This window comes from Meriones unguiculatus, chromosome 3, assembly GCF_030254825.1.
Source record: "Meriones unguiculatus strain TT.TT164.6M chromosome 3, Bangor_MerUng_6.1, whole genome shotgun sequence".
Lineage (NCBI taxonomy): Eukaryota > Metazoa > Chordata > Mammalia > Rodentia > Muridae > Meriones > Meriones unguiculatus.
In genome coordinates, this window is record NC_083351.1 from 172,162,755 (window position 1) to 172,177,179 (window position 14,425).

The window sequence follows — 14,425 nt, forward strand, 5'->3', positions numbered from 1 at the left end:
TATAAACATTAAAATGAAAGCTTAATTTGTATTTAATTTGATGTCTGGCATGTCTGAGTTCTACACCTTTAAGATGGTAATAGCAAAGAGAAACATCTAAATAGTCATTGATTTATAGGATGGTCTGAGCAGTGAATACATCCACTAAACCATTTTAAGATCGTTTTTATTTATTGTGTGTACACACAAATAATCACGTGTTTGTGTCTCTGTGTGTGTGTGTTCAGCTGGTTCACTTTTCGCACGAACACCATGTAGCAATGTGGAGGTCAGAGGACGAAGGTGAGGGATTCGGCTCACTCTTTTTTACCATGTGGGCCCCAAGGATGAAACTCAGCAAGCATTTTTACCCCTTACCCCCTGAGCCACCGCCCCGGCCCCAAACACACTCTCTGTTAAAGAAAGACAGTGGAGGGTCAGCAAGTTATAGACCGTGAAAAAAATACAGGAGCCATTTTCTATATCTTCATTTTTTTAAACCTTTTTTTTTTCCTTTTAAACAACAACAAAACCTCATGTACACAGCACAACAATTGCAAGCCAGGAACACGGCTGTTACTCTGAGATGCAGCCTCCCTTACTCTCTGCTCCTTCAGACAGTGTTCATGAGAGGGAAGAAAAGATACGCTCTCTTGGGTCACACCAAAACAATTCCATGTTCGTCCTTTCCCCGTTAACATGTCTGAGCACATATACACAACCGTGTATGATTGATTGGATTGCAGATCCACAATCTAATATTGAATCATAGTTCTAATGTTGACTTGTTTTTTCATTGATAGTTACAGTTGGCATTGTCTGAGACACATAAGATTTCCCAAACCATATAGATTTCATGTGCTCCCCACCTTCTCCCCCTTCCCACAAGCCAACAAACAAGAGAATTGTAAGTCAGAAGCTTCTAGCTGGATGCCAAGGGTAGCCGCCATGGACAGCATTCAGAAGGCTTCAGGCACCGCCGTCACCAGTCTTGGCTTTACAGGCCTCGATCATCTGCTCGGTGGCCTGTTTGTGGTCAGTGGCCAGTCCCAGGAAGCATGTGAAGTCAATGAACCAGGTGGCTGGGTTGAAATTTAAGCCAAATTCACTCACAGAGTAGTCGAAGGGAAATACGTGGTGGTAATTGTGGAAGCCTTCACCTGGGAGAGGAAGTATTTCTGGAAGTCACACCATCACCATCTCCCTGCATGGACGCTGTTAGGGTTCGTTTGTTTGTTTGTTTAATTCTCTTTTTAAAGGTCAGGACGCAAAGCAGCAGGTTTCATGATAGCCTCTTCGTACAGATGTCATTATGTAATTCTCAACTCTCCCCCTCCTCGCTGCCTTCTCTTCTGCCCCCATGCCGTGCTCCAGCTGGTCCCCTCTGTTAGTCCTCTCTCTGCTTTCTTATTGACAGTTCTCTATTTCCTACCCCTTCCTCTTCACCCCTTAATATCTCCCCTTTTCTAATGATCCCCTTTCTAGCCCTATGAGTGACATGTTCATAAACACACACGCATCTGTGCATCCGTATTATCTTAAATCTAGGTTCCACATACAAAATAGAATCTGTGACACTTGTCTTTCTGATTTTAGCTTAGCTTGATGTTTGATGCCAATCATTTCTGTGAACGTCGCGAGCTCACGTTGCTTTAGCTGCACACAGCCGCATGGCGTGTGTACATTTCCTTACCAGCCTGTTTGTGGACACCCAGGCTGGCTCCGTTTCCTGGATGTTGTTAATAGAGCAGCAACAGACACGGATGCCTTCATAGAGGTTTTATCAGCTGTTCAGACTGCATGTTGGGGAAAAAGACTTGGCCCTGGCCCTCGGAAACATTCACTCAGTTGCTAGACAGGCCAAGTTGAGCAGAAAATAACAGCACGGTTGTTCGGCACACACAAGATTAGCTTTGCGGCATGGATGGCGGCAAGATGCTGCTTCCTCAGGGCTGCCCCAAGGTAAACGCTCTGGGGCTCTCAAGAGGTCACTATTTTGACATAAGTTCACGAAAGGCGAGCAGTCTCTGTGGGAGGGAGTGATTATGAAAAGGACTCGGTCGAGCCTGGGGGAGAGGGAAGAGACTGTTCAGACAGGAGAGTGAGGTGAAGATGCAGGCCTGTAAGTGTCCAGGCTGCTGCACACCGTTCCTGTCTCCCACTGAGCTGTCTTCCGGCTGTGCCTGTTGAAGAGGCGTCCTCGAGAGGCCTGAGAGCTCCGCTCGTCTGATTTCCCTGCTTTTCTTCCACTAATTTTTTAAATAACAAAAACGTATGTATCACATATAAGAGCACGTGTTGGAATGTACATACGTTGTAGAATGACTAAACAGCTAATTTGCCTACACATTCACGCGTACTTAGTTTTTGTGGTAGAAATTTAAAAAGTTTGGAGAGGCGCGTTAACATTTATGAGCCGCTTACTGCATGCTGAGCACAGCACCAAAGGCTAAGTACTAACTCCCATCATCCTCACGCCTTTCTGCTAACTACTATGATTATCCCCATTTGAAAATGAGAACAGAAAGACACAGAAGGGACAAGGAACTCACCTAAGACAATAAAGCTGGCAATAAAGGCAGCACAGCAGAAGGCCTATTTCATGCTAAGTACCTCTACAAGCTCAGTGAGTTAACTCACCTCACTCTCCAGTGACCCAGGGGTGAGGGAAGGGCCTTATTGCACATAAGAACACAGACTGTTGAGGAGCCAGAGAGTGCCCGGAGAGCAGGGGGAGGACCCAGAGCTGGCCTTACTCTTAACTACTTGTGGTCTCAGAATTTCCCTCCTTTCCTGCCATTGCCTGCTTGAAGACCTTTTCCTCCTGACACATATGACTGATAAGTAAAGGCTAAGAGTGGTCAAGACTGTTTGAGAGAAAAGAAATTGCTGCTTCTTCCCGTAGGAAAAATTTCATGACCGAAGTAACTATCATAGTGTTTATTGATCATCTTCTGCGCTCCAGGTGCTGTCCTGAGCAGTTCCATATGCTTGACTAGGGAGACATTGACAGATGAGAGCATCAGGAACTGGCCTGGCTTGTCTAAGAGCTGGGATGCCAAGGTCAAAGTTCAACTTCCCTACACTCCTTCACTCTCTTTCCTATGGCCGTAACACCTTCCCTCCCTCTAAGTCAATAACAGCTGGACTGCCATTCCCTCACTGGCTCTCAACACCCCACTCACCAACGGCCCCCTAAGTGACGAGTGGGTTCTGCCAAGGGTTGATATGCTTGTCATAGGGCCACTTCCCATACATGTGGGCAGCGCTGTTGACCAGCCAGGTGCCATTGAGGGCAACGGCATATCGGAGAACAGAAAGCCAAGAAGTAGGAATTCCATAGACGCTCGCCCCAGACGTACCAGGGCACCAGTACAGGGACCATGAAGTGCATGAGCACATGCTGATCTTATAGTACCTGTGAGGAAGAGCACCATGACATCATCAGACACGAGGCCTTCGGGGGCCTGGTGGAGGAGAGGGGGGATCGTGAGTCCACATGGTTACAAAAGTGAGGCAAGTAGCACGGTTCTGAGAAATGAGACAGGCAGAGTGCTGTAGGAGATGGCCGTCCTTTCGCTGCACTTTGGAAGAATCTCCACAGCAGGCAGTCTACACCGTGATGGCCAACCCCGTGCATCTCTGAGGTACTTTATCTTCTTACCATGCGTCTGAGCTAGCTCCGGGACACCACTCCACCTGTCAACCTGATATCAGGCTTACTCGAAGAATCTCAAGAATCATCCAGTGTTTCTTAAATAATTTTTGGTGCATGATTCTGTATTGACTTAGTCTGGTAAGAAGGTATATGATTTGCCACTAAAGGTGTTCTCTATCGAGCACACAATCAGCACACACACAAAAAATATATAAATAAACAAATGAACAAATAAACAACCCACGTATGGTAGTCTAGTAAGTTGTAAGCCCAGTTCTCAGGAGGCTGGGGCAGGAGGATGGAGAGTTCATGGCTTTCCTAGGCTATAGAACATGGATACAAGCATATAATCACACAAATAGTAACCATTCAATAGTAGGTTATTGAGCTGGATCTGGTGTTATACACCTGTAGTTCCTGCAGGCAGGAGGATGAAGGAAGATTGTTTGAGGCTAGCCTGGGCTACCGAGTAAGACCCTGTCAGGAAAAAAAGACGACCTTGAAAGGAAAGTGAAAAAAAGCACCTGTGTCAGCAGGAAGGAGAGCCATGGGATATTGCTAACAGAAGGCAGTTTGACCTTCATGGGCCCCCCTTTCTCTCTCACTCTATTACAACCCAGGCTTTTCAAAGCTTCCTCTCCTAGGCTTGTTCTGAACCAGTATCTTGCTGAGCAACAGACTAGCATGCCATGGACCTCTCTTGTTCAATTCTCACAGCAGATCCAAGATAGGTGTGCCAGCAGTCAGGACCTCCTGCCGCTGTAGAGAGCTGCCCTGGCCTCCTACTGGTCCCAGCCATGTGAAGTGCCATCCAGGTTTGGCTGCAGCCTATAGGATTCACCCTCTACTCAGAGCCCTCTGCCTCCTCCTTCTAAACTGGCCGAGGAGCTAGCTACCTGCCAGCCATGGCTCCCGTATCCAAAGCTCCACTCTGCCGAGGCTGTGTAGAGAGAGGACCTGCAATATGGCTTCCCGAGCACAAGAGAAAAGCTCAGTGATGGGCTTCATCAACTAGCATGATCGCATGCAGAAAAAGTTCCCTTTTCCCAAGAAAGAGGTGCAACTTATCAAGATGGAAACAATAAAAATCAACCCAGCAACCAAAGCCCAGGTACTTCTCTTCCCAACAAAGTGGCAGAGGGCCCAGCTGCAGAGCTGCTGAGTGTCCTCCCTGGTTCTTGTGAGACTTCGGCGTGCACATTGAAAAGGAGGAAAGGAGGAAGGCCGACGGCCATGGCAAGTCCGAGCAGGATGTTCTGGGTTTTTATTCTGAAAACTGTTACTCTCCGTGACCGTTTCAAACAGACTCCACAAATCTGCCCCATGTGGCCGAGAGGCCTCCCCATCCCCCCACAGCGCCAGCCTAGAGCAGCTGGTCTGCAGTTAACTACAGGCTTTGGCCTCTGGGCCTCAGGACAAGCCCAGCACGGTGTTGGCTCACCGACTTCCTTCTTAATGACACTCAGTCTGAGTGCCCTTGCCAATGGCCGGCAGACAATCTCCAAAAGTCCTCCAGCATGGAATTCCTGCTCATTTCACACTCCTTTCTTCAATCAGTGGTAGGGAGGGTGACTGGAGAGAGCCACTGGATTGGCTGGCTTTTTGCTAAATGGATTTTTTTTTTAATGTTATAAAACATCACAGAGCATTTAACTTCTCAATTTGGCTACTTCCTAGCTATGTGGCCCTGGGTAGATTATTTCATTGTGCTGAGCCTCGGCTTTCTCTTCTGCAAGACACTGTACTAACAGCTTTGTTAAGTGCCTGCCCTGTGCCAGGTTCTTCCCTTAGTACCTAGACTCGGGTGACGTCAACAGATGAAAGCAAAGGCGGCCTGTGTGTCTGATATGGTCTGATGTGATTGGCAGGTGCTAAAGAGTATGGATGAAACACAGGGCACGTTAGTCATAAACACAGGAGAAGCAGTGAAGCAGAGGAGAGTGCGATGTTCTGAGGGTGCTGGGAAATCAGGTGTCTGCAGATGGCCTATCTTACGCTACGGCTTCTCATTGAATACTTAAAGAAAGCGAGATGCTACCCACTGGCTACATAGGGTGGAGGAAACACCCACACCAAGGTTCTGGAGACTCCGGGGAACTACAGGAGAGGACAGTGGGGACCAAGGGGAAAGGGTCATGTAGGGACTGTTGGCAGTAAGCCAGGTAAGAGAATGGTAGTTTGAACCAGGAGAGCAATGAAAATGGTGCTAGGGGGTCGTTAAATTCTAGGTCTATTTCAAAAGGCAACTGAGAAGATTTTGTTCAGAAAAAGAAAAGGCCCTGATGTTGGAGAGAAGAGATGGAGTCAAGAAGACACCCAGGGTAGACATGTTAGTTGATGTGGCGCAGACGGGAAGAGGAGCTGGCTAGAGCCGGGCATGAGCGCTTAGCCTCAGGCCCAGGAAGTCAGAGGTGCCTTCTGCGTATTTAGCCAGGGATTCCAAGTAGGGGGTGTTGACAGGGTGCCTAGAGTTAGGGGGTGCCCCAGATAGAGGAGGCGACAGGAATAGACGTTTGGAGCATGTCCGCATATTAATGTACGCCGCGCACACACTTTCCCGTCTGAATTCCACAACAGCCCATGAGGCAGCCCATCACCTCTCCTCTGCAAGGGTGTTGTAGCGGTCCAGAGAGATGACGGGGACTTCTCACAGCCACGCTGGTACAGAGCCAGGCTCAGTGTCTAAATATCAAGAACTTATCACCTCAAGTAAGCCTGTCGCTCAGCTAGCCACGGAGATCACCGGAGTAAGGGTACTTAACTCAGGGACGACCCACTTGGCCTCGCCCCATCAGGTGTTTGTATGTCAGTGAGAATGCTGTTTTCTGACAGCAGACACAGGCAAACTCTAGCTGGGCTGAGTTTCCTGCTCCTGCATGAACCCCATGCCGTCTGAGTCTGTCAGTTACACCTGCTTGACGTGACTCTTTCAAGCATCAGCCTAGTCTCTCCTTAGGGATTTTCTCAGTCCCCTTGGACCGGGCAAGGCACCCTGCAATGTCCCAGTCCCCCAGGGTTCATACCTGCTGCGTTAACGGGCAGTCTCATGCATAGATCAATATCTTAGCCCTGACTTCATCCCCTGATTTCATGGAGAATATTTTGACAGGGTGAATATTGGGAACACACTGCAGGCCCACTGAATTAGAACCTCTGGCGGGCATTTCTATTTTTAAGACCTTCCTACATTGTAAATACGGATGCCTATACTGTCTTGCTTGATGAGGTGTACTGATTTTGTTCAGGTATTCATCTGTCCTCCTCGTAGCCATGTTTCAGGGAATGTTAATCCTATCCAAGTCAAGCCTACTGTGATCAAATCTATCTTATCAATAAATAGCTTGCTAGCACAGTAGTGACTAGCAGGGAATGAGAGAAAGGATAACTTTCTAAAAAAGGAAGTAGCAAATGCAGAAGTCTAGAGAAATCGGAATGCTTGCCTACATACTGATTGGAATAAGGGAATGCTGAAAGCAGACACTGCAAATGAAAGGGGGGGGACATGTTCCCAAAAAGTTCAATTTCAAGTGATGACATGGCTCGGTAATTCTACTTCTAGATGTGTAGCCAAAACCAGAAAGCAGACACCTGAATAGATCTGTGCTTTACCTCTGTTTGTAGCAGTGTTGTCCACAGTAGCCAACGTGTACGAACAACCCAAGTGTTTGTCAATAGATGAATGCAAGGACGAAAGGTTATCTGTCCATACAGTGAGATGCTCTTCAGGATTTGGGTAGAGGTTGTGAGCAGGAAGACGAGAAAGAGGGATGTGACTGTTGAGTAGACAGCAGAGCTTCTGCTGGGAATGATGAAGGATTGGGTGGCATATGATGATGTGCAGGTTTCTTTTCCGTCGCTGTGATGAACACCACGACTTAAAAGCATCTTGGGGAGCAAAGGGTTTATTTGATCTTACAGCTTTCACTTTATCATGAAGGGAAGCAGAGGTAGACAGGAACTCAGGGCAGGAGTCTGGAGGCAGGAACTGAAGCAGAGACCATGGGGGAACGCTTGCCTGCTGGCTTGCTGCCCATGGCTTGCTCAGCTACTTTTCTTAACAACCAAGGACCACCTACCCTGGGAGGTACTGTCCACACTGGGTTGGGCCCTCCCGCTGCAATCAATTAATCAACAGAATGCCCACAGATGCACCTACAAGCCAATCTGACGGAGGCAGTTTCTCAACGGAGATCTGCTCTTCCCAGCTCTGTCTAGGTTTGAATCAAACTGACAAACCCAGCTTGATGGATGGTGATATAGCATTGATACTTTGAATAATTCTCAGAAAAATAAAATCACAGTAGTGATTTTGGTAAAGCAAATAGATTAAGTATCAAGTTTTTATTATTTTTTTAAGATACAATAAATGAGCAGTCTGTTCTGGGACTCTCCTGGAAGCTTATCTCTTGGGTTATCAATTGCAACTGAACACTTAAACCTGACGAAAGGCACCCTTGCACCCTGCCAGCAACAGGTTTCACTGAGAGATTTCCTATCCCAAGTTAAAAAGAAGCATTTCCGACAATGAACCCCCAGGTTATTCTCCAGTCAGTAACAATATGTAGGTTTAACCCTCATTCCTACCGGTTTAGTTTTGCTTTGCAAAGTCTGTCTTCCTCAGAACATTTTGGCTCCAAACTAAGAGAAAACTTTTGAGATCACCTTAGCAGAAAAATAACAAGGCCAAGACTACAGAGAAGGTGTTACTACAGAAACAAGAATGACCCACAGGATACAGCAGCTCTCCTCTCAGATTTGAAACCGGAGACCTACATACTTAACCAGAGATACAAAAGCACTCACACTGCCTTGTGGGTAATTCTAAAGCTGCTTTCCACTGCTTATGAGGAGGGATTATGCTAGATGTCAGAGACTCTCTCATCCCCAGCAGCTCTCGGGTTCCTTGCCACACCAATACCACAGCTGAAAAGCTGTTTCTCAGATTTTAGCCCCAGACAGAATCTATTTTCTAGAAACCCAGGGTGATATACACCTGTAATCCCAGAACTTGGGGGGCTGAAGTAGGAGGATCATGAGTTCAAGGCTAGCCTGGAATACACAGTGAGACCTGTCTGGAAAAAAAACCCACAATACTAAATAAATAAAAATAAAAAATTCTTTTTTTTTTTTTCATAAAACCACATACCATTGCACACTGAGTGCCTGGATTCAAGAGTATTGGCTGCCCTGTGGAAATGTACACAGAGGTGCTGGCCTTTCGGCTGCTTCAGCTCTTTAGAATCTCCTCTTTTCAATAAGCCAAAAGCAATGAGAAGTAAGGCATTGAGACCAATCTGGAGACCCAGTGTTCTATGAAGCCAGATTCTGGGTTTCTCTCCCACCCCCAAGCTGGGTTTGATAAGCTTAAGCCTTCATTGTTTTTTTGATGAAAAAAAAAATGCTGTGGTTGCTTCTCTAAACACAGTGGTCCCAAGCTGTTGGTATGTGAGATCTTGAGAGAAAAATCTATTAGAGCATGGAGTAAAGGGAGCCACCTGCCAGCCTCCACAGGGGACAGCCTGAGGAAACGTGAGAAGAAGAAACACCTCAGTGGGTGAGAACAAGGTCCCAGCACCATGGTTATATCGCAATGATGAGCAATGGGCTGCTGGAACCATCTTGATTAAACACGTTTGGTTTTGTGATTTCATTTAAAGGCTCACCGGAAACTCATTTCTTCTTCGATTCCTACATCTTATTGAGCTCCAGGGAAAATAACTCGGGTGTTTGCTAAATGTTTATTTACAGGACAAATGCTACATACACGCTGGCAGTTTGCAAGTGAGTGGAGCGTTCTCTTCCCTGGCATCAGCTTTGGGAGTGGGCTGGGGTGGTTAAGGGTGGGATATGCCTTGTGTCTGCATGCATAGCTAAGATGGAAACTCATGTGTGGAATTTGGTAGAAAAGCTTTGACTCTTGGGACTGTGTAAGTTGGAAACAGACGTCGTGTATGTGCCGTGTCTTTAAGTAAAAGCGAGAATGATGACTGTGTTCAAAGAGTTCTCTGAAAACTCTCCTTGAACCACTCTGGACCCAGCCTTGACCCTGGTAGGTCTTGACATCACTTTTTCAGCATGATGAGGAGTAAACAATCCCATGGGAGGAACCCAGTTCACTGGACTCCCTGGAGTCAGACCCAGGTCTTCTGGCTGCATCTCCTTCCAGCAGAGGAAGGGAAGATGGCAAACCAGTTTCTCAGAGCATCTTTCAGAACCTTGCTGAGTGGTGGAGAAATGGTACAGTTGTGTTGTCCTTCTGCAATTGGCCTTGTCTGCCTGGTTAAACTGCACCAGGAGGAATTGAGGTTGAGGGACCGTTTGTCTTTGGTAAAAATTGGTTCGACATGAACACTCTGGCTGTTCATGTCTGTGTTCATGTCTGACTCTTCTGTCTGTTTTTGTCTCCACTCCCTTTCTTATTAGCTATCAGTGGCTCTCAATAAATTACATGGACAGTAGCCCAACTACTAATGGCATGTAGCACAGGATTACCAAAACAAACTGAAATCATTCGCTAAGTTATCTTTTTAACAAAGTGGCTGCGTTTGCAGCTTCTGTCCCCTGTAGAACCTCATCCTACTTTCACCCTCTCTTTCTGATCACTTCAGGGGAAGACATAACTGCTCTTCTTACCCTGGGACCTGTGAAATTGAATGCAATTTGTTTGTGGATTTCCATTTTTTTCTGGGGGGCAAAAGCCACAGCTCTTATTGCATCACCAGGGAGATTTGACACTCACGGGGATGCATTTATAGCTCAACTACTGTCTTCTTTGATGGTGGTGCTGCTGCTATTTAACTGTGATTATCTTTGTTTTAGGATTTACAGAAGAAATTTAAATCAATTTAAAGTCGGATCATTTCGAAAATGAAATTGTCATCCCCTAATTTCTTTGGCAATTATAAAAATAATTACAGTGACATTAAATAACAGTGTGTGTGTTTGTGTGTGTGTGTGTGTGTGTGTGTGTGTGTATGTTTTCCCCCCTGATTATTCTGTCCTATATAGGTGAAGATCTTGTGTTGTGGGGACAACTGCCAACCAACTCTGTCATCTCTTTAGTGGTAAGCAGCCAGCCAGGCTCCAAGGGGAAAGAGCCAACAGTCATTTGAGTTACCTTCAGGATCAGCAGCCCCCTCCAGCTGACTGGATTGTGGGTGGGCCAAAAGTCAACAGGCTGTCTAGCATGGCCGCTGCATTTGGTGTGTAAAAGGCACACCCCTCATACATGTCACATGGGGTCCCTTCCTGTGTTCAGGTCGTACTGTTCTCCCATCTTGCTAGATCTACTCTCTGCTGTGATTCCCTGCATTCTCGATGGCCTTTGGTGTGACAATGCCAAGAACCCAAGGTTCTCCTGCTCAGTCATATAAACTTACAAAAATAAATGTTTATGAGCAAGGATGTTGGCACATACCTGTAATCCTAGCCCTCGGGAGACTGAGGCAGGAGAGCCACAGGTTCATAACCAGGCTGGACTGCACACTAAGCCTGAGAAGCCAGTATAAGGTATATAATGAGACCTTGCCCCTCATATATATATAATGGATATATATAATGTTATGTTAATATGTTAGTATCAGTGTTCATCTTTCGCCCTAATGAAAACCTTGACCTTCTTAGATGGTAGTGAGAGTCTAAAGCCAAATTATTTAACAGGATTGATTCTCTGCAGGAACAAAACCTACAGAATGTATCTATGCTATAAAGAGAGATTTGTCAGACTGGCTTACACAACAGAGGCTGGGTGGCCCAGCAGTGCCAACCGGAGTGCTGGGAAGACAGAGAAGCAGGCTCCTGATACAGGAAGGGAGATGCCTTGGCAGTCTCAACCCAGTACTCACGGCTTGGATGATCCTGGGGAGTGGTTGGCATTGAGTCCACATTGGAGGTACTCTCTACCGCTGAGCCATCTCTTCCAGCCCCTACCTAGCAAATTTGTGAACCCTTGGTATCACAAATACACAGCTAAGCCACTTCCATTTGCCATTCTCCCCACCTTCTGTAATTTCTCTGACCCCGTGAACTCATTTCTCTTAATCTGTAAGAATTTGAAAAAAGGAGTTTGTCCAATTTGTGTGCGGATCAAGAACACACAGGCTCTGGGTGAGCCCCGGAGGGTTTGGGTTTGTATGTGCGTTTTATTCCTCCCCTTAGGAATAGTTCGTTAACATACGTGTCATAACGAAAAGGCCACCCTGCAGCTAGCCTATTGAACCCCGGATAAGAAATCTCGTGTATCGGATGCACCCGCCATTCTTTGGCGTGCTGTACCTTCAGTTTTGCTTTGTTTCTGCTGGCCCACAGATGGGCTGCTGTGGCCAGGTTCTCTGCTACTGTGTCCTGCTGGATTTGCAGGGGCCTGCCAGCACATCTGAGGGGAAGCAGGTTGCCTGCTGGGGGGAATTCTGCACACGTATGCTTTGCTTATTATACAGAAGGCAGCGTCCCTCATGGCCATCCACGGGAAGAGAGGGGGTGGGAATACAAACACGCTCCTGGCAGTCAGGAGTAAGTCCCGATTTCAAGTGCCAGCTCTGCTTCCAACACAGCTTGGCCCACTTTCAGTCCACGCTTGAGAGGTTTGAATCTTATTCTCTTCTCCCATGTCTTCTCCCCCGGTGGCAAAGGCATGAAGAGCTAGGAGCGAGAAACTGTGTCTGCTAAATAGTCTTTACGAAGTTAAGACTCTGCCTCTGCCCGAGCACCCGTGTTTGAGGGTGTTTTTATTTTCTATTTCTCTCTATGAACAGCTGGCCTTTAGGGTCCAGAAACCCCTCATCACCACCTGGGATTCTGAGAGCTCAACATCCCACACTTGCCCTAAAATCAGCCATAGTCACTCACAGTGTGGTCCAGCCAGTCATTTGGGCAAATACTGATGCAAAGCAGGTGAACAGTTCAGCATCAAAGCTCCAAGTTCTTAACTGAGCAGAACCAGAAAGTCCACTGTTATATGTATATGCATGCAATAACAATTAGAGAGAGACTATGAACTTTAAGGAGACTAGGGAGGGCATAAGGGAAGAGGTTGGGAGGAGAAAAAGGAAGGGAGAAATTACATAATCAGATTATAATCTCAAAAAGAAAAAATAAACAAAAAGGCTATGTGTGCATTATTTTAGATTGCATAAATAAGCTTTCAAGTTCTGTCCACTGAGAAAGACAGATCCACACATGCACACACATACACACACACAGAGACACACAGACATACATGCAAACAGGCACACAGACAGACAGACCGTCAGTCGTGCATGTGTGCACAAGCACACTCTCTCTTGATGGTAATCACTTGAGACCTTCTTTAGCATGGAAGGCAGCTAAGAGCCCTTTTAGAGAGAACGGAAGGCATCCAGCTTTCCGTCCTGTGGAAGCATGAGCTGGCAAATCGCATTATCTCAGCCCTGGCTCCTTATCTGAGCGTCCCGCTTATCTTACAGGAAACGGGCGGTAAAGAGACATGTGCTTTCTTCCTCACCTAAGGAAACCTCTGATGAGACTCATCCCAGTTGCTGGCAGATGGTGGTTGCTTTGATTTCTCTTTCATCCAATGTAATCCAGTCCAGTCTTTGGAAATGTAGCATTTTGACTAAGAATTAACTCAGAACGCTTCGCAGTGAGGTAGTCTCTTCCTAAGAAGGGAGTTTGCCCACACTTGTCTTAATTTTTCAAATTTAGGACCCCATGGAAATATGCCTTTAGGATAGTGGAGAGAGGAGGGTGATCAGCTATTCAGACAGTGAGCCTCTGCTGTAGGCTCCATGCTGGACCACCACCCAATGGACCATCTCTGCAAGCTACTGCTCCCATGGCACTCTGTAACCTGCCTGGGCCAGCTGATAGTTCCTGTGGCCAGCTGAGGCTGTCTAGGGAGGCAAGGCCAGATGTTTGGGTATCTGTTCAGCGTGTGTGAAAAAAATCCAGCGATCCCTGTTAGCAATGACAACAACGATCTGGTTTTGTTCGGAAACAGCAAGTACGGAATGTGTAAGCCCACACTAGAGGGCTTTAGCCACTTACAGCACAGATATTGTTGATGGGGCTGGCCATGTAGCTCAGTGGTAGAATACTCACCTGGCACAAGTGAGGCCCTGGTCCACTCCTTAGCCCCTCACACGCACACGCACAGAAGGAATGGACCGAAGGATGGACAGTGAAGGGAAGCATAGATGGAAGGAGCGTTGTCTCCAAACAACTTCTGCAAGGACTTCCACCCACCCTGGTCCCTGCCAGCGGGGGCTCGCTCAGCTTCTGATGAAATTAGCTCAGAGTGTCACTTTTGACGAGAACCGTTTAGGCAGCTTAAGGCAAGGTCTCCAGAAGCAACGGTCCTAGAAAAGCCCTTGCTGGAGACGAAAAGAGAGCTCTGGTGCTTGGTTCCTTCCTCCCTCTTCTCCTCAGTGAGCACTTCCGCCTAGGGCAGTGTTCTCAACCTTCCCCGAGCTGCGCTGCGGCGCTCTAGGACAGTTCCTCAGGTTGCGGGCACCCCAGCCAGAAAGTTATTTCATTGCTGCTTCGTAACTGTCATTTTGCTACTGTTACGAATCATAATGTACATATCTGATAGGCGGGATGTCTATATGTGCCCCCCTCCAAAGGGGTCGCGACCCTCAGCTTGAAAACTGCTGACCTAAAAGTTATCTGTGAGGGTGTCATAGAGACTCCCGTCCTGACATGAACTCCGCCTGGTGGACAGCTTTGGAACTGCACCTCTGGATTTCCACGATGGAAATGGATTATGTCTGTTCCCCAATTTCAGCCAACCTCCTAAATGATGTTAGGATA

At 47.0% G+C, this 14,425-nt stretch overlaps 1 protein-coding gene across 1 annotated transcript in view; it reads right to left on the reverse strand.

Moving 5' to 3' along the window:
* Positions 1-948: 948 nt before the first annotated feature.
* Positions 949-14,425, reverse strand: part of Scd5 (stearoyl-CoA desaturase 5) — a 109,642-nt gene continuing 96,165 nt past the window's right edge. The window contains 3 exon segments of the mRNA XM_060381005.1: positions 949-1,139; positions 3,165-3,297; positions 3,299-3,387. Coding sequence (XP_060236988.1) covers positions 949-1,139; positions 3,165-3,297; positions 3,299-3,387 — 413 coding nt within the window.